Here is a 20820-nt window from a genome sequence, read left to right as displayed (position 1 = left end):
GGTGACCACTTTGGTTTTTGCTGCGACACAGCAAAGATGGCGTCGGTCTCACTTTCTCGTTTCGCACCACTTCCTTGCGTTTGAATATTCCGTGAGTTGTTGCAAAGCAACTTTGCTGGCCTTGCATATCCATATAGCATCGAATAAAGTCAAATTTATTTCGCGTAACGTGTAGCTTTTAAGTCCATAAACAATTTGGTCCTTGATTAAAGAATCCCGCAGGTCTGCAAAATTGAGGGTTGCGCTTTAAGACTCAAGTCTTAGGGGCTATAGGGGATGGTTTAGCACAGGGATCAAAGATAGGAATCGCAAAGGTAAAAGGACCCTGATGGGAGTTATGTCCAGGCCCCCTAGCAGTAGTCAGGATGTGGGGCAGAAAATAAATCAGGAGATAGAAAAGGCATGTAAAAAAGGCAATATTACAGTAATCATGGGAGACTTCAATATGCAGGTGGACTGGGAAAATCAGGTTGGTAGTGATCCCAAGAAATGGAATTTGTGGAATATCTAAGATTGTTTTTGGAGCAGCTTGTGACAGAGTTTCCTGCGGATCAGGCAATTCTGGATTTGGTGATGTGTAATGAGGCAGAGTTGATTAGGGAACTTAAGGTGAAGGAACTCTTAGGGAGCAGTGACCACAATATGATAGAAGTTACCCTGCAGCTTGAGAGGGAGAAGCTGGAATCAGATATAATGTAGTGGAACAGCAATGGCAGGTGTTTTTGGGGGTTATTCGGGAGGCACACCAGAAATTCATCCCAAGGAGGTGGAAACATGCTAAGGGGAGGACAAGGCATTCATGGTTGACGAGGGAAGTCAAGGACATCATAAAAGCAAAAGAAAAAGCGTACAAAGTGGCGAGGATTAATGGGAAGCCAGAGGATTGGGAATCCTTTAAAAGTGAGCCGAGGAAAACTAAAAAAGCAATAAGGGAGGAGAAAATGAAACATGAGTGCAAGGTAGCCAGTAATATAAAAGAAGATAGGAATAGCTTTTTTCAATATATTAAAGATAAGGGAGAGGCAAAAATACACTTTGGACTACTGGAAAATGTGGCTGGAGAAGTAATAATAGGAAATAAAGAATCACAGAAGAACAGAATAGTTACTTTGCATCAGTCCTCACGGTGGAAGACACCAGTGGGATGCCAGAGCTCCAGGAGAACCAGGGGTCAGAGGTGAGCGCCTCGTGTGTGATCATGTTTCTCAGTCGCTGCCTCGTGTGATCATGTTTCTCAGTCGCTGCCTCGTGGTGTGATCATGTTTCTCAGTCGCTGCCTTGTAGTGTGATCATGTTTCTCAGTCGCTGCCTCGTGTGTGATCATGTTTCTCAGTCGCTGCCTCGTGTGTGATCATGTTTCTCAGTCGCTGCCTCGTGGTGTGATCATGTTTCTCAGTCGCTGCCTTGTAGTGTGATCATGTTTCTCAGTCGCTGCCTTGTAGTGTGATCATGTTTCTCAGTCGCTGCCTCGTGGTGTGATCATGTTTCTCAGTCACTGCCTCGTGTGTGATCATGTTTCTCAGTCGCTGCCTCGTGGTGTGATCATGTTTCTCAGTCGCTGCCTTGTAGTGTGATCATGTTTCTCAGTCGCTGCCTTGTAGTGTGATCATGTTTCTCAGTCGCTGCCTCGTGTGTGATCATGTTTCTCAGTCGCTGCCTCGTGTGTGATCATGTTTCTCAGTCGCTGCCTCATGTGTGATCATGTTTCTCAGTCGCTGCCTCGTAGTCTGATCATGTTTCTCAGTCGCTGCCTTGTAGTGTGATCATGTTTCTCAGTCGCTGCCTCGTAGTGTTGACAATATGAGTTCTTTACCCGTCAGTCCGACCTCAATAAAACTCAAGATGGATTTGTAGGTATAGTATTATTTATTTTTAACCAACTTGCAATGCTCACTCGCTTCACAGAGGTTCAGAACAAACAGGCGTCTTCTGAAGCTCCAGAACCGAGTGAAATCGAAGACAAAGAAATCTCAGCAAATATCATTCAAATGGCATCGGGTTTCACATACAAGATTCCCATAGGTCATCCTATACACCTTCTGACCTGGCCATATATCCTGATTGGCTCACTTCGCATTCCTCAACCCTGGGCCTCTTGTTACCCAGCATCCTTTTCCCCATCCTCCACGAGGCACCCCTCCCTCCTTCCTTCCCATGCTTTCTGAATCCCTTTGTCCTTTGTTTGTGAACTCACTACTATCAGACTGGCTCACATCTACATTATTGTAGATGCAGCAGAGGGCAGCAGAGCAGAGCTTCTGATTGGCTGTTCCGGGGAGATTTGCATACGTGCAGTGCGGTCAGCGTAAGTTGAAGGTGCACCTGCATAAGTGACCCCAGGAGTTCGACGGAAGGCAAGCATCCAGCAGAGGGCAGCAGAGCAGAGCTTCTGATTGGCTGTTCCGGGGAGATTTGCATACGTGCAGTGCGGTCAGCGTAAGTTGAAGGTGCACCTGCATAAGTGACCCGAGGAGTTCGACGGAAGGCAAGCATCCAGCAGAGGGCAGCAGAGCAGAGCTTCTGATTGGCTGTTCCGGGGAGATTTGCATACGTGCAGTGCGGTCAGCGTAAGTTGAAGGTGGTTTGTGAAGGGGCTGTTCTCGAGTGACAGCTTTACCCGAAACACCACTACCTACGTAGTGTCTCCCACCCATCCTCCTCCTCTAACCAAAAAAAAAGTTCTGTCCGTTGGATTGCTAAACTAACAAGTTTTTTATTTTTATTTTTCAGTGGTTGGGAAGTCAATTCAGTGGGAATGGAGGCTAGGGCAGTTGAATGTTCCTCCTGCAGAATGTGGGAGGAAAGGGTCACCTCTAGTGTCCCTTCTGACTACATCTGCGGGAAGTGCACCCAACTCCAGCTCCTCGAGAGCCGCGTTAGGGACCTGGAGCTGGAGCTGGATGAACTTTGGATCATTCGGGAGGCGAAGGAGGTTATTGAGAGGAGTTATAGGGAGGTAGTCACACCTCAGGTAAAAGAAGAAGGTAGATGGGTTACTGTCAGGGGAGGGAGAGGGAACCGGCAGGCAGTGCAGGGATCCCCTGTGGTCGTTCCCCTCTATAACAAGTATACTGTTTTGGATACTGTTGCGGGGGACGACTTACCAGGGGTAAGCAATAGGGCACAGGTCTTTGGCACAGAGTCTGTCCCTGTTGCTCAGAAGGGAAGGGAGAAGAGGAACAGAGCACTTGTCATTGGGGACTCCATAGTTAGAGGAACAGACAGGAGGTTCTGTGGGAACGAAAGAGACTCACGGTTGGTGTGTTGCCTCCCAGGTGCCAGGGTTCGTGATGTCTCTGATCGTGTTTTTGGGATCCTTAAGGGGGAGGGGGAGCAGCCCCAAGTCGTGGTCCACATAGGTACCAACGATATAGGTAGGAAGAGAGATGGGGATTTGAGACAGAAATTCAGGGAGCTAGGGTGGAAGCTGAGAGCTAGAACAAACAGAGTTGTTATCTCTGGGTTGTTACCCGTGCCACGTGCTAGCGAAGTGAGAAATAAGGAGAGAGAGGAGTTGAACACGTGGCTACAGGGATGGTGCAGGAGGGAGGGTTTTGGTTTCCTGGATAATTGGAGCTCATTCTGGGGTAGGTGGGACCTCTACAAACAGGATGGTCTTCACCTGAACCAGAGGGGTACCAATATCCTGGGGGGGAGATTTGCTAGTGCTCTTCGGGGGGGTTTAAACTAATTCAGCAGGGGGATGGGAACCTAAATTGTAGTCCCAGTGTACAGGATGTTGAGAGTAGTGAGGTCAGGGATAGGGTTAAAAGTTCGAAAGAGGGCACCGGCAAGCAGGACGCTGGTTTGAAGTGTGTCCACTTCAACGCCAGGAGCATCCGGAATAAGGTGGGTGAGCTTGCAGCATGGGTTGGTACCTGGGATCTCGATGTTGTGGCGATTTCGGAGACATGGGTAGAGCAGGGACAGGAATGGTTGTTGCAGGTTCCAGGATTTAGATGTTTCTGTAAGAACAGAGAAGATGGTAAAAGAGGGGGGGGATGTGGCATTGTTAATCAAGGAAAGTATTACGGCGGTAGAAAGGACGCTTGAGGACTCGTCTACTGAGGTAGTATGGGCCGAGGTTAGGAACAGGAGAGGAGAGGTCACCCTGTTGGGAGTTGTCTATAGACCTCCGAATAGTTCCAGAGATGTAGAGGAAAGGATTGCAAAGATGATTCTCGACAGGAGCGAGAGTAACAGAGTAGTTGTTATGGGGGACTTTAACTTTCCAAATATTGACTGGAAATACTATAGTTCGAGTACTATAGATGGGTCAGTTTTTGTACAGTGTGTGCAGGAGGGTTTTCTGATACAGTATGTAGACAGGCCAACAAGGGGGGAGGCCACATTGGATTTGGTACTGGGTAATGAACCCGGCCAGGTGTTAGATTTAGATGTTGGTGAGCACTTTGGTGATAGTGATCACAACTCGGTTATGTTTACTTTAGCAATGGGCAGGGATAGGTATATACCGCAAACAAGAATTATAGCTGGGGGAAAGGCAATTATGATGCTATTCGGCAAGATTTAGGATGTATAGGATGGGGAAGGAAACTGCAGGGGATGGGTACAATCGAAATGTGGAGCTTTTTCAAGGAACAGCTACTGCGTGTCCTTGATAAGTATGTACCTGTCAGGCAGGGAGGAAGTTGTCGAGCAAGGGAACCGTGGTTTGCTAAGGAAGTTGAAGCACTTGTCAAGAGGAAGAAGAAGGCTTATGTTAGGATGAGACATGAAGGCTCAGTTAGGGCACTTGAGAGTTACAAGTTAGCCAGGAAGGACCTAAAGGGAGAGTTAAGAAGAGCGAGGAGAGGACACGAAAAGTCGTTGGCGGATAGGATCAAGGAAAACCCTAAGGCTTTCTATAGGTATATCAGGAACAAAAGAATGACTAGAGTAAGATTAGGGCCAATCAAGGATAGTAGTGGAAAGTTGTGTGTGGAATCAGAGGAGATAGGGGAAGCATTAAATGGATATTTTTCGTCAGTGTTTACACTGGAGAAAGACCATGTTGTCGAGGAGAACACTCAGGTTCAGTCGACCAGGCTAGATGGAATTGAAGTTCAAAAGGAGGAGGTGTTAGCAATTTTGTAAAATGTCAAAATAGATAAGTCCCCTGGGCCAGATGGGATTTATCCTAGGATTCTCTGGGAAGCCAGGGAGGAGATTGCAGAGCCTTTGTCCTTGATCTTTATGTCGTCTTTGTCGACAGGAATAGTGCCGGAAGACTGGAGGATAGCAAATGTTGTCCCCTTGTTCAAGAAGGGGAGTAGAGACAACCCTGGTAATTATAGACCTGTGAGCCTTACTTTGGTTGTGGGTAAAATGTTGGAAAAGGTTATAAGAGATGGGGTTTATAATCATCTTGAAAAGAACAAGTTGATTAGCGATAGTCAACACGGTTTTGTGAAGGGTAGGTCATGCCTCACAAACCTTATTGAGTTTTTTGAGAAGGTGACCAAACAGGTGGATGAGGGTAAAGCGGTTGATGTGGTGTATATGGATTTCAGTAAGGCATTTGATAAGGTTCCCCACGGTAGGCTATTGTAGAGAGAAAGACATAGAGAGAGAGAGAGGGCACGATTCAGAGAACGAGTGGAATGTGTTCCCATAAATCAGATGTCTGTTACCTGATGCATGATCACACATGAGGCAGCGACTGAGAAACATGATCACACTGAGGAATGGAACAAGCGAATGTGATATAAAATAGTTCGTTCAAATATTAGTTACAATAGAACATAGAACATTACAGCGCAGTACGGGCCCTTCAGCCCTCGATGTTGCGCCGACCTGTGAAACCATCTGAAGCCTATCTGACCTACACTATTCCATTTTCATCCATATGTCTATCCAGTGACCACTTAAATGCCCTTAAAGTTGGCGAGTCTACTACTGTTGCAGGCAGGGCGTTCCACACCCCTACTACTCTCTGAGTAAAGAAACTGTCTCTGACATCTGTCCTATATCTATCACCCCTCAATTTAAAGCTATGTCTCCTCGTGTTGGTCATCACCATCCGAGGAAAGAGACTCTCACTGTCCACCCTATCTAACCCTCTGACTATCTTATATGTCTCTATTAAGTCACCTCTCAGCCTTCTCTCTAACGAAAACAACCTCAAGTCCCTGAGCCTTTCCTCGTAAGACCTTCCCTCCATACCAGGCAACACCCTAGTAAATCTCCTCTGAACCCTTTCCAAAGCTTCCACATCCTTCCTATAATGTGGTGACCAGAACTGCACGCAGTACTCCAGGAGCGGCCGCACCAGAGTTATGTACAGCTGCAGCATGACCTTGTGGCTCCGAAACTCAATCCCCCTACTGATAAAGGCTAGCACACCATATGCCTTCTTAACAGCCCTATTAACCTGGGTGGCAACTTTCAGGGATTTATGTACCTGGATGCCGAGATCTCTCTGTTCATCTACACTACCAAGAATCTTGCCATTAGCCCAGTACTCTGCATTCCTGTTACTCCTTCCAAAGTGAACCACCTCACACTTTTCCGCATTAAACTCCATCTGCCACCTCTCAGCCCAGCTCTGCAGCTTATCTATGTCCCTCTGTATCCTATAACATCCTTCAGCACTATCCACAACTCCACCGACCTTCGTGTCATCTGCAAATTTACTAACCCATCCTTCTACACCCTCTTCCAGGTCATTTATAAAAATGACAAACAGCAGTGGCCCCAAAACAGATCCTTGTGGTACACCACTAGTAACCGAACTCCTGGATGAATATTTGCCATCAACCACCACCCTGTGTCTTCTTTCAGCTAACCAATTACTGATCCAAACCGCTAAATCACCTTCAATCCCATACTTCCTTATTTTCTGCAATAGCCTACCGTGGGGAACCTTATCAAATGCCTTACTGAAATCCATATACACCACATCAACCGCTTTACCCTCATCCACCTGTTTGGTCACCTTCTCAAAAAACTCAATAAGGTTTGTGAGGCATGACCTACCCTTCACAAAACCGTGTTGACTATCGCTAATCAACTTGTTCTTTTCAAGATGATTATAAACCCCATCTCTTATAACCTTTTCCAACATTTTACCCACAACCAAAGTAAGGCTCACAGGTCTATAATTACCAGGGTTGTCTCTACTCCCCTTCTTGAACAAGGGGACAACATTTGCTATCCTCCAGTCTTCCGGCACTATTCCTGTCGACAAAGACGACATAAAGATCAAGGACAAAGGCTCTGCAATCTCCTCCCTGGCTTCCCAGAGAATCCTAGGATAAATCCCATCTGGCCCAGGGGACTTATCTATTTTGACATTTTACAAAATTGCTAACACCTCCTCCTTTTGAACTTCAATTCCATCTAGCCTGGTCGACTGAACCTGAGTGTTCTCCTCGACAACATGGTCTTTCTCCAGTGTAAACACTGACGAAAAATATCCATTTAATGCTTCCCCTATCTCCTCTGATTCCACACACAACTTTCCACTACTATCCTTGATTGGCCCTAATCTTACTCTAGTCATTCTTTTGTTCCTGATATACCTATAGAAAGCCTTAGGGTTTTCCTTGATCCTATCCGCCAACGACTTTTCGTGTCCTCTCCTCGCTCTTCTTAACTCTCCCTTTAGGTCCTTCCTGGCTAACTTGTAACTCTCAAGTGCCCTAACTGAGCCTTCATGTCTCATCCTAACATAAGCCTTCTTCTTCCTCTTGACAAGTGCTTCAACTTCCTTAGCAAACCACGGTTCCCTTGCTCGACAACTTCCTCCCTGCCTGACAGGTACATACTTATCAAGGACACGCAGTAGCTGTTCCTTGAAAAAGCTCCACATTTCGATTGTACCCATCCCCTGCAGTTTCCTTCCCCATTCTATACATCCTAAATTTTATAGTCAGATCCCACCCCTGAGTGTCCTGCCTGCTAATTGGTCATGTCCTGTTCTCTGTGTCCATTAGCTGCCTGTCTGTGCCTGCCTTTCTATCATTATGTGTGTGTCTGCGTATCATGACACCTCCCCTTTTTTAATGTCTGGATGACATATGTGAGCATATTTACAAGAATAGGCCAATATTAACATATATACATGCAGTGGATGTGAACATATGTACATGTGAAAACCGCTGTCTAATGCGAGAACACAGAACATAGCAAACAGAATAAATGTTCATAAGTCAGGCTTGCGCCTGATCCTGGTTGACCGCCGGAGAGGTGGTGGTGGGGACGACAGAGCCTTGATGGGCGGGATTGAAGCCTGACTTGTGGCCTCGTGAGTCGAGGTATCAGGAGCTGGCAAAACAACAGAAGGAAACGGAGCAGAATGTGGTTGCGGACAGGCAACTTTGCGCAGTGCCCGTCTGTTTCGTCGCACAACAGAACCATCAGCCAGACACACAACATGCAAGCGGGGGGCAGCCTGTCGAACAACGACAGCTGGAGCTGACCAGCCTCCATCAGGGATCTGGACCCGAACAGTGTCTAACGGGGATAACACGGGCAAATCGGTGGCATGAGCATCATAGCCCTGGTTTTGCCAGTCTCGGAGTTGCTGCACCTTCTGCAGCACTGGGAGGTGATCCAGGTTGGGCACATGTATGGCTGGTAGTGTAGTTCGCAGATCCATGTTCATCAGGAGTTGAGCCGGTGACATGCCAGTGGACAGTGGGGTCGCCCTATATGCAAGCAGCGCGAGGTGAATGTCAGACGCAGAATCCGCGGCCTTGCAGATGAGCTGCTTCACTATGTGCACCCCTTTCTCAACCTTCCCGTTTGCAGATAGTGTGGGCTGGAAGTGACGTGTTTGAACTGATACTACTGGGCAAACAGAGACCATTCATGGCTGCTGAAGCAACGGGCCATTGTCACTAATTTTTAAAAAAAGTATTTTTATTAAGGTTTTGCAGAATTTTTCATAATAAAACAGTAATAACAATAATAACAAAACAAATTAGAGTGCAAAAAGAGAGTATACAATAACAATTAAATAGATATTACCCCACACAACTCAGTCTTCCCACACCATCCCAATGACGCACTCACCCCCCCCCCCCCCAACAGATTGCTGCTGCTGACATTTAAATTTTCCCGAGAATGTCGACGAACGGCTGCCACCTCCGAGAGACCCCTAGTGTAGACCCTCTTAAGGCAAACTTTATTTTCTCGAGGCTGAGAAACCCAGCCACGTCGTTAACCCAGGTCTCTACACTCGGGGGCTTCGAGCCCTTCCACATTAATAAAATCCGTCTCCGGGCTACTGGGGAGGCAAAGGCCAAGACGTCAGCCTCTTTCACCCCATGAACTCCCGGGTCTTCTGACACTCCAAACATCGCTATCTCTGGACTCGGCACCACCCGTGTGTTAAGCACCTTGGACATTGCCCTCACGAACCCTTGCCAGAACTCTCTAAGCTCCGGGCATGCCCAAAACATGTGGACATGGTTTGCAGGGCTGCCCTTGCACCTCATTCAACTGTCTTCTACCCCATAAAACTTCCTCATTCTCGCTGCCGTCATATGTGCCTGGTAGACCACCTTGAATTGAATTAGACTGAGCCTGGTACATGCTGAGGAGGAATTAACCCATTGTCACTCATGACAGTGAGGAGAGTACCATGCCTGGAGAACGTCTCCTTACAGGCCTTGATGACGGTCTGAGATGTGAGGTCCAAGAGCTTCACCACTTCAGGTTAACTGGAAAAATAATCAATGATTAACACATAATCACGACAATTGCATGAAAGAGGTCGATGCCAACCTTGGATCCCGGCGAGGTATCGATTTCATGCTGCTGAAGTGTCTCCTTACTCTGCGCTGGCTGGAAACGTTGACAGGTCGCACAGTTAAGGACCATATTGCGATGTCCTGGCTAATCCCGGGCCAGTAGACGGCCTGCCTGGCTCTGTGTCTGCACTTTTCCACATCCAGGTGTCCCTCATGGATTTGACAGAGCATCAAGCGCTGGAGACTGTGTGGAATTACAATCCGGTCCAGTTTGAGGAGGATTCCATCAACCGCCGTCAGGTCGTCCTTCACATTGAAAAATTGAGGGCACTGCCCTTTTTGCCAGCCATTGGCTAGGTGTTGCATAACACGCTGCAAGAGGGGGTCTTTGGCTGCCTCCTCACGGATACGAATCACCTTCTCATCAGATGCCGGGCGGGTGCTAGCACACAGCTGCACCTGTGACTCAACCTGTGACTCAATTTGCCGGGAGGAAACCGGAGCACTCGGAGGAAACCCACGGAGACATTGGGAGAACGTGCAGCCTCCACAGTCAGTGACCCAAGCTGGGAATTGAACCCAGGTCCCTGGTGCTGTGAAGCAACAGTGCCAACTACTGTGCTTCTGTGCCATTGTATCCCAGGCTGCTATGGGAGGCAAGGGAGGAGATTACAGGGGTTCTGACTCAAATGTTTAATTCCTCTCTGGCCACAGGGGAGGTATGAGAGGACTGGAGAGCAGCTAATGTGGTTCCACTTTTCAGGAAGGGTGGGAGAGATAAACAAAGAATTATAAACCAGTGAGTCTCACATCAGTGGTAGGGAAACTATTGGAGATAATTCTGAAGGAGAGAATCAATCTCCTCTAGGAGAGACAAGGTTTGATCAGGGATAGCACGGCTTTGTCAGAGGGAAGTCATGCCTAACAATTTTGATTGAATTTGTTGAAGAGGTTACAAGGTGTGTAGATAAGGGTAGTGCAGCTGATGTAGTTTATATGGATTTCAGCAAAGTGTTACAACACCCTGGACGAGTGCACAGTCAGTTTCAGCCTCACAGACTCCAGAGTCCCAACATAAATGAATTAACCAAACATTTGAGTATATTCTTGAGATTGTTAACCCTTGACTGCCCCAATGAGTTACAGGCACCAAATTTATAAGTAAAACATTAACAAATTGTTTATTAATAACAAGAGTAAAAGATGAACATATAATGACAATAATGGAATAATGGTCCACTAGTCTAAATATTCCCCGAAACACCGTCCCACCCTCCTCCCAGACACACGGTAAAGTGGGGAGGAAAGGTTCAAAAATAACAGAGATTAAGAGGTATGAGAGATTTGAGGATCTTCAATGCTGGGGTTAATGTCCGTATAGGTGGTGATGCCTTCAGAATGTGAGGTATCTTCAAGCTGGACCACTGAGGCCGGACTCTCAGGTTCCTCTGCGGACAGACTCTAACTTGTGTTGAGCTGAGTTTTACCCATGGACCAATCACCTCAGGTCTGCTCAGTTTCTGATATGTGGTCAGCTTCAGCAGACTCACCAACAGCTTGTCCCAATTAAACAGAATATCAGAGCAGCAGTTTTTGCGAGGCCTTCGAGTGGTCTTTTACCTTTAATGGGAGAGGAGTCCAGACATTCCCCCTCCTCGGCTCTATCTTCAGGCTTTGAGTACTAACTAACTGCTCTGTTTACCTGAAGGCAGTTCCAGCTAAGATTTGAGAGAGAATTTCCCTCTTCCGGGAGAGAGACTCAAAAGGATTCTGCTCAGCTCTGGAGGTCCCAAACAAAACTGAAAGTAAAAACACAGACAGCGGAATTCTCTGTCGGTGGGATCCTCCGAACCACCGGCAGCACATCTCGCCCCTGGGTTTCCCCACAGCGTGGGGTGGCCACACTGGGAAACCCCATTGGCCCGCTGTGGGAACGGAGAATCCTGCTGCCAGTGGGGTCGGGCCATGGAGGAAAACACAGCTGGCAGACCGAAGAATCCCAGCCAGAGAGTCACCAGCAGGATATTCTAGAATAATCCAGACTAATCGTATCGAGAATCTGCCATGTCCTGGTTAATTAATGTAGCCAATTGGCTATCAGCCACCCCATCAAAATGATATCATGGGCTATGCCACAGAGCATCAAGAATCAGAGGGGATCTGCCAGATCGGTCCATAAAGCAACGGGGGCTGTGGTTTTAGCTCAAACCCAAAAGTTTGATTAGGCAAAGAGTTTAGGCAGGATACTTACAAAAGCCTTTGACAAGGTCCCACATGGGAGACTGATAAAGAAGCACAAGGATAAACGTGGCAAGTAGGATCCAAAATAGGCTTAGTGATAGGAAACAGAGGATGGTGGTAGAAGGCTATTTATGTTACTGGAGGCGAGTGTCCAGTGACCTACCACAGGGATGAGTACTGGGTCCCTTATTGTTTGATATATATATATAAACAATATAGAAAGAAATGTGTGTGTGTGTGTGTGTGTGTGTGTGGGGGGGGGGGGGGGGGGGGGGGGGTGATAAGTAAGTTTGCAGATGACATGAAGATTGGCGGGATGGCTGACAGTGAAAAGGAACGTCTTAGGTTACAGGGGTACATAGGCAGATTGGTCAGACTACCAGATCAGTGGCAGATGGAACTTAACCCTGAAAAGTGTGAGGTGATGCACTTTGAAAGGAGTAATACGACAAGAGAGTACTCAATGAGTGGCAGGACATTAGGAAGCTCGGAGGAATTGAGGGATTTGAGGTGCTTGTCCACAGATCCCTGAGGGCGGCAGGACAGGTTAATAGGGTAATTAAGGGTCTCTCTTTACGCAGACGACCTGCTCCTGTACGTGTCGGACCCAGTGGCCGGGATGGGAAGTATACTGGGAATGCTGAGGAAGTTCGGCCAGTTCTCAGGATACAAATTAAATACGGCCAAGAGTGAAATGTTTGTGGTACAGGCAAGGGGCCAGGAGAACAGATTGAGAGGGCTACCATTTAGGCTGGTTGAGGAAACTTTCCGGTATTTGGGAATCCAGGTGGCACGAGACTGGGACAGGCTGCACAAGTTAAATTTGGCCAGGGTGGTGGAGCAAATGAAGGGAGAGTTTCGGAGATGGGATGCACTCCCGCTGTCGCTGGCAGGGAGGGTGCAGACTGTAAAGATGACAATCCTCCCTAGATTTCTGTTTGTTTTTCAGTGCATCCCGATCTTTGTTCCACAGTCCTTCAAAAGAGTTAACAGGATGATCATGAGCTTTGTCTGGGCAGGAAAATCCCCGCGGGTGAAGAAGGCGATGTTGGAGAGGGACCGCAGCGAGGGAGGGCTGGCTTTGCCGAGTCTGATTAATTATTACTGGGCGGCCAACATCGCTATGATAAGGAAGTGGATGGTGGGTACGGGGTCTATCTGGGAGCGGGTGGAGGCGGCTTCGTGCAGGGGCTCCAGCTTGGCAGCCCTGGTCACGGCTCCTCTACCGCTGCCGCCGGCCAAGTACACCACCAGCCCCGTAGTGGTGGCGACCCTGCGGATATGGGGCCAATGGAGGAGGCATATAAGGGAGACGGGGGCGTCAGTTTGTGCGCCAATCTGCGACGACCATCGGTTTGCCCCCGGGAGTATGGATGGGGGGTTTCGGGCATGGCGGCGGGCGGGGGTGGGAAGGGTGGGTGATATGTTCCTGGAAGGGAGCTTTGCGAGTTTGAGGAGCTTGGAGGAGAAATTTGGTCTGGTAAGGGGAAATGATTTTAGGTATCTACAGTTGTGGGACTTTGTCCGTAGACAGGTCTCATCTTTCCCACGCCTCCCGCCAATGGGGATCCTGGACAGAATAGTCTCTAGGGGGGAAGAAGGGGAGGGTAGAGTCTCGGGTATTTATAAGGTGCTCATGAGGGAGGAAGGGTCCCAGACAGAGGAACTGAAACTTAAATGGGAGGAGGAGCTAGGTGGGGAAATGGAGGACGGGCTGTGGGCAGAAGCCCTGAGTAGGGTAAACTCGACCGCAACATGTGCCAGGCTCGGGCTGATTCAATTTAAGGTCGTTCACCGGGCCCATATGACGGTGACTCGGATGAGCAAATTCTTTGGGATAGAGGACAAATGCGCTAGGTGCGCGGGAGGACCAGCGAACCACGTTCACATGTTTTGGGCATGCCCTAAGCTGAGGGGGTACTGGGAGGGATTTGCAGGGATCATGTCCCGGGTGCTAAAAACAAGGGTGGTGATGAGTCCAGGGGTGGCAATTTTGGGGTTTCGGAAGACCCGGGAGTCCAGGGGGAGAAAGAGGCCGATGTTTTGGCCTTTGCTTCCCTGATAGCCCGGCAACTAATACTATTGGCATGGAGGGACTCAAAGCCCCCGAAGACTGAGCTGTGGCTTGCGGACATATCGAGATTCCTGGGTATGGAAAAAATTAAGTTCGCCTTGAGGGGATCTGTACAGGGGTTCGCCCAGAGGTGGCAACCATTTATTGACTTCTTTGCGGGAGAGTGAGCGTCAGCAGGGGGGGGGGGGAGAGGGGGGGGGGGGGGGGGGGGGGAGGGGGGGGGGGTGGGGGGGGTAGAGTAGAGTAGAGTAGGAGGGAAAATATGGCGGGTAGTACCGGTGGGAGAGGAGCGGGCTTGTGCAGTATGTTACGATTGAAGTATTGAAAGTACATGGATGTTTGCACATTTTTGCCTTTTTTGCTTTCTTTCTGTTGATGTCTGTAACTGTTTACAAAGCCAAAAACGACCTGAATAAAGTTGTTTATTAAAAAAAAATAAAAAAAATAGGGTAATTAAGAAGGCACACGGGACACTTGCCTTTATCAATAGTGGCACAGAAAATAAGAGCAGGGAGGTCATGTTGGAGTTGCACAGGACTCTGGTTAGGTCACGGCTGGAGCACTGTGTTCAGTTCTGGTCACCATATGACAAGAGGGATGTGATTGCACTGGAGGGGGTGCGGAGGAGATATCAGGTGAGGCTGGATGTTTTCTTTGGAGCAGAGAAGGCTGAGAGGAGACCTGATTGAGGTGTACAAGGTTATGAGGGGCATGGACAGGGTGGATAGGAAACAACTGGTCGCCTTAGTTGAAGGGTCAATAACAAGGGGGCATAATTTTAAGGTGAAAGGCAAGAGGTATAGAGGGAATCTGGAATGCACTGCCTGGGAGGGTAGTTGAGGTAGGAAACTTCACAATCTTTGAACAGCACTCAGCTGAGCACTTGAAATGTAACATTCAAGGCTATGGGCCAAGTGCTGGGAAATGGATTAGTGTGAATTAGAGCAGTTTTTTTTGTTAGTGGAGGCTTGATGGGCCAAAGGGCCTCTTCAGTACTGTATGCTTCTATAATTCTAAATGAAGTTTCAGTGAGATCGGCTGCCTCACAATGGGAATAAAGCTTGGGAGAGTCATTGGGGAATCCAGGAATCTGTTTTTACACCGATTACACCATAGTGCAATGTGTTGGGACGACAGATCGACTATGAATTCACATCTACCTCATACATACCCCTGAATGATCGATAATGTAAATTGTTTTATCTACCTGAGCTTGTACAGTAAAGTTTGTTGTTTATTCAAGATCCATGGCGCTGAAATCTAAAAGAGTTTGAATCTCAAACTTTTGCTACTTTAAACAAACCATTCCTGGTCAGTAAGCAAATCACAGCAGGAGGGGTGGGAGTAATAGGGGGTCTGCTCAAGCATCATAACCACGTTGCCGTGGTCATTTTAACTGCTCTAGGCGTGGTGAAGTCAGGGATAGAGACTTTCTCTGTGTTCCTGCCAGCCAAGGTACTCTCTCTGTCATAATGCAGTTGCTGCTTCTTCTATTACACGGCTTCCAAGCCACCAAGAGACGTGCCACGCACATCCCAACAATCCACCCTGCCATGGCCCCAATGATGACCGCGGGCACAAAAACTAACACGATGCCAAGCAAAGCACCCAATCCAGCTGCATGAGAATTCCAGATCAGGAAGTTGGATTTTGCCAATGCGGGACCCGCTTTGAAAGACCCGAAAAATAATCCAGTCAATCCAAATGCAGCAATCAATATGATGGCACAGATACGCTGCAGGTGCTGCTCGTATTTTTGGTTGTAATCCTCACAGAGGATCTGCAGGTCTCTCACCATTCGGGCATTCAGCCCTGTTATCTCCATCACATTCTCCTCAGTTCCCCTCAGACACATTCTAAAATCATCGCTCAGCACACTGCACTTCTGCTGCAAGAATTTCCTCATTGAGCTTGGAGTGAACTTCACAAACTTCAGAGCAGAATCCAAACGTGATACCTGAATAACACAAAAGAGAGCACGGGGTTAGATACAGAGTAAAGCTCCCTCTGCACTGTCCCCATCAAACACTCCCAGGACAGGTACAGCACGGAGTTAGATACAGAGTAAAGCTCCCTCTACACTGTCTCCATCAAACACTCCCAGGACAGGTACAGCACGGGGTTAGATACAGAGTAAAGCTCCCTCTGCACTGTCCCCATCAAACACTCCCAGGACAGGGACAGCACGGGGTTAGATACAGAGTAAAGCTCCCTCTGCACTGTCCCCATCAAACACTCCCAGGACAGGTACAGCAGGGGATTAGATACAGAGTAAAGCTTCCTCTATACTATCCCCATCAAACACTCCCAGGACAGGTACAGCACGGGGTTAGATACAGAGTAAAGCTCCCTCTACACTGTCCCCATCAAACACTCCCAGGACAGGTACAGCACGGGGTTAGATACAGAGTAAAGCTCCCTCTACAACTATCCCCATCAAATACTCCCTGTTCATGATGTGGAGATGCCAGCGTTGGACTTGGACTGGGGTGAGCACAGTAAGAAGTCTGACAACACCAGGTTAAAGTCCAACAGGTTTGTTTCAAACACTAGCTCAACTGAGGAAGGAGCAGTGTTTCGAAAGGTAGTGTTTGAAACAAACCTGTTGGACTTTAACCTGGTGTTGTAAGACGACTCCCAGGACAGGTAGAACACATGAGCAGGAATTGGCAATACCTCATTTCCGAAATGCTTTTGAAAGTCACTGAGCTTCTCCTCCATAATTCTCTCAATCAGAGCAGTGAAATCTGATTGGTAGGCGTTGCCGCAGGTTTTCATCTCTTTCTGCAGTTGTTGATCCATCTCAGTAACCAGCGTCTGCTTCTCCTCCTCAGGGCCGCTGATATTTGACTGAAAATTCTCCCTCAGCTCCTCCGCCTTCTCCTCGAGGAGTCTCCGCATTAAAGCAGGAATGCTGATGTGATGACCGACTTCCAGACACTGCCGCTTAAAATTACACAAAAAGCCTGAATTAGATACAGAGTAAAGCTCCCTCTGCACTGTCCCCATCAAACACTCCCAGGACAGGTACAGCACGGGGTTAGATACAGAGTAAAGCTCCCTCTGCACTGTCCTCATCAAACTCTCCCAGGACAGGTACAGCACGGGGTTAGATACAGAGTAAAGCTCCCTCTGCACTGTCCCCATCAAACACTTCCAGGACAGGTACAGCACGGGGTTAGATACAGAGTAAAGCTCCCTCTACACTGTCCCCATCAAACACTCCCAGGACAGGTACAGCAAAGCGTTACATACAGAGTAAAGCTCCCTCTACACTGTCCGCATCAAACACTCCCAGGACAGGTACAGCAGAGGGTGAGACATAGAGTAAAGCTCCCTCTACACTGTCCCCATCAAACACTCCCAGGACAGGTACAGCACGGGGTTAGATACAGAGTAAAGCTCCCTCTACACTGTCCCCATCAAACACTCCTGGGACAGGTACAGCACGGGGTTAGATACAGAGTAAAGCTCCCTCTACACTGTCCCCATCAAACACTCCCAGGACAGGTACAGCACGGGGTTAGATACAGAGTAAAGCTCCCTCTACACTGTCCCCATCAAACACTCCCAGGACAGGCACCGCACGGGGTTAGATACAGAGTAAAGCTCCCTCTACACTGTCCCCATCAAACACTCCTGGGACAGGTACAGAATAAAACGCCCTCCATAATCTGGCCATCAAACAGTTACAGGATAAGGACAACAGTGGTCAATAACGTTCAGTAACTAACGTAGATTTAGGATGGGACCAAGTAAATCTGTGAAGATGGTCATACAGACTCAAAGGGTAACTCCGCTTCTCTCTACACAGGTATTGTGGAGTTAATTGAGCATTATCTGTAATTATACCTTGTAAACCTCAATGTAAAGGCAACTAAAGAAAAAGTCATGTGATCAGGAATTGGCAATACCTCATTTCTGTAATAATTTTGAAAATCCCTGAGCTTCTCCTCCATAATTCTCTCAATCAGAGCGGTGAACTCTGATTGGTAGGCGTTGCCGCAGGATTTCATCTCTTTCTGCAGTTGCTGATCCATCTCAGTAACCAGCGTCTGCTTCTCCTCCTCAGGGCCGCTGATGGAGGACTGAAAATTCTCCCTCAGCTCCTCCGCCTTCTCCTCGAGGAGTCTCCGCATTAAAGCAGGAATGGTGATGACATCACCAACTTCCTGACACTGCCGCTTAAAATTAAACAAAAAGCCAGAATTAGATACAGAATAAATCTCTCTACTGTCCCCAACAAACACTCCCAAGACAGGTACAGCACAGGGTTAGATACAGAGGGAAGCTCCCTCTACACTGTCCCCATCAAACTCTCCCAGGACAGGTACAGCACGGGGTTAGGCACAGAGTAAAGCTCCCTCTGCACTGTCCCCATCAAACACTCCCAGGACAGGTACAGCACGGGGTTAGATACAGAGTAAAGCTCCCTCCACACTGTCCCCATCAAACACTCCCAGGACAGGTACAGCACGGGGTTAGATACAGAGTAAAGCTCCCTTTGCACTGTCCCCATCAAACACTCCCAGGACAAGTACAGCACAGGGTTAGATGCAGAGTAAAGCTCCCTCTGCACTGTCCCCACCTAACACTCCCAGGACAGGTACAGCACAGGGTTAGATACAGAGTAAAGCTCCCTCTGCACTGTCCCCATCAAACACTCCCAAGACAGGTACAGCACTGGGTTAGATACAGAGTAAAGCTCCTTCTGCACTGTCCCCATCAAACATTCCCAGGACAGGTACAGCACGGGGTTAGATACAGAGTAAAGCTCCCTCTGCACTGTCCCCATCAAACACTCCCAGGACAGGTTCAGCACGGGGTTAGATACAGAGTAAAGCTCCCTCTGCACTGTCCCCATCAACACTCCTAGGACAGGTACAGCACAGGGTTAGATACAGAGTAAAGCTCCCTCTGCACTGTCCCCATCAAACACTCCCAGGACAGGTACAGCATGGGGTTAGATACAGAGTAAAGCTCCCTCTGCACTGTCCCCATCAAACATTCCCAGGACAGGTACAGCACGGGGTTAGATACAGAGTAAAGCTCCCTCTGCACTGTACCCATCAAACACTCCCAGGACAGGTACAGCACGGGGTTAGATACAGAGTAAAGCTCCCTCTGCACTGTCCCCAGCAAACACTCCCAGGACAAGTACAGCACAGGGTTAGATACAGAGTAAAGCTCCCTCTGCACTGTCCCCATCAAACACTCCCAGGACAGGTACAGCACGGGGTTAGATACAGAGTAAAGCTCCCTCTGCACTGTCCCCATCAAACACTCCCAGGACAGGGACAGCACGGGGTTAGATACAGAGTAAAGCTCCCTCTGCACAGTCCCCATCAAACACCCCCAGGACAGGTGTGGTGATATGATCTGCATACTCGTCTGCCATTGGGCCAGAACGTCGGCTTACCATTGGCCCTGGTCGGTCATGTGCCTCTCGGCCGATTGGCCGAGAGGCTGTTAATCACGCCTCTATAAACGAGGTATAAATGCTCAGACGCCTGACGATCGTCCCTTTCCACTGTAGACGATCGCAGAGCTGTGTTCTAGTCAATTAAAGCCAGACTTTGGTAAATCACTCGCCTTGCGTGCAATCGATGGTACATCAACAGGTACAGCACAGGGTTAGATACAGAGTAAAACTTCCTGTATACTGTTCCTATCAAACACTCGCAGAACAGCAAGGTACCATAGTGGTTAGGTCTATGGCCTCACAGCGCCTGGTCCCAGGTTCGATTCCTGGCTTGGGACACTGTCTGTGCAGAGTCTGCACGTTCTCCCCATGTCCACGTGGGTTTCCTCCGGGTGATCCGGTTTCCCCCCACAAATCCCGAAAGACGTGCTATTAGACAATTTGCAAATTCTGAATTGTCCCTCTGTGTACCCGAACAGACACCGGGACGTGGAGACGAGGGGCTTTTCACAGTAACTTCATTGCAGTGTTAATGTAAGCCTACTTGTGACAATAAAGATTATTATTATATTTGATACAGCACGAGGTTAGAGACACAGTAAAGCTCCCTCTACATTGGGGCTACAGAGTATAGCTCCCTCTACACTGTCCCCATCAAATACTCCCAGGACAGGTACAGCACGGGGTTAGATACAGAGTAAAGCTCCCTCTACACTGTCCCCATCAAACACTCCCAGGACAGGTACAGCACGGGGTTAGATACAGAGTAAAGCTCCCTCTGATTCTGTCCCCATCAAACACTCCCAGGACAGGTACAGCACGGGGTTAGATACAGAGTAAAGCTTCCTCTACACTGTCCCCATCAAACACTCCCAGGACAGGTACAGCACAGGGTTAGATACAGAGTAAAGCTCCCTCCACACTGTCCCCATCAAACACTCCCAGGACAGCTACAGCACAGGGTTAGATACAGAGTAAAGCTCCCTCTGCACTGTCCCCATCAAACACTCCCAGGACAGGTACAGCACAGGGTTAGATACAGAGTAAAGCTACCTCTACACTGTCTGCATCAAACACTCCCAGGACAGGTACAGCACAGGGTGAGACATAGAGTAAAGCTCCCTCTACACTGTCCCCATCAAACACTCCCAGGACAGGTACAGCACGGGGTTAGATACCGAGTAAAGCTCCCTCTACACTGTCCCCATCAAACACTCCTGGGACAGGTACAGAATAAAACGCCCTCCATAATCTGGCCATCAAACAGTTACAGGATAAGAACAACAGTGGTCAATAACGTTCAGTAACTAACGTAGATTTAGGATGGGACCAAGTAAATCTGTGAAGATGGTCATACAGACTCAAAGGGTAACTCCGCTTCTCTC

The 20820-nt window shown here is 48.4% G+C and overlaps 1 protein-coding gene across 1 annotated transcript in view; it reads right to left on the bottom strand.

Annotated features, from left to right (window-relative positions):
• The window catches only part of LOC119954819 (coiled-coil domain-containing protein 91-like), a 33986-nt gene that overhangs the window by 1688 nt on the left and 11478 nt on the right, over positions 1–20820 (bottom strand). Inside the window, exons 3-6 of the mRNA XM_038780361.1 lie at positions 17928–18197; positions 16690–16959; positions 15748–15970; positions 53–224 (exon numbers count right to left, since the gene is read on the bottom strand). Of these exons, the coding sequence (XP_038636289.1) occupies positions 53–224; positions 15748–15970; positions 16690–16959; positions 17928–18197 (935 nt within the window). The remainder of the gene's footprint in view (positions 1–52; positions 225–15747; positions 15971–16689; positions 16960–17927; positions 18198–20820) is intronic.

The sequence above is a fragment of the Scyliorhinus canicula genome, chromosome 20, assembly GCF_902713615.1.
Source record: "Scyliorhinus canicula chromosome 20, sScyCan1.1, whole genome shotgun sequence".
Lineage (NCBI taxonomy): Eukaryota > Metazoa > Chordata > Chondrichthyes > Carcharhiniformes > Scyliorhinidae > Scyliorhinus > Scyliorhinus canicula.
The sequence above is the reverse complement of the archived record's forward strand: the minus strand, read 5'-3'. Positions and strand labels throughout refer to the sequence as shown.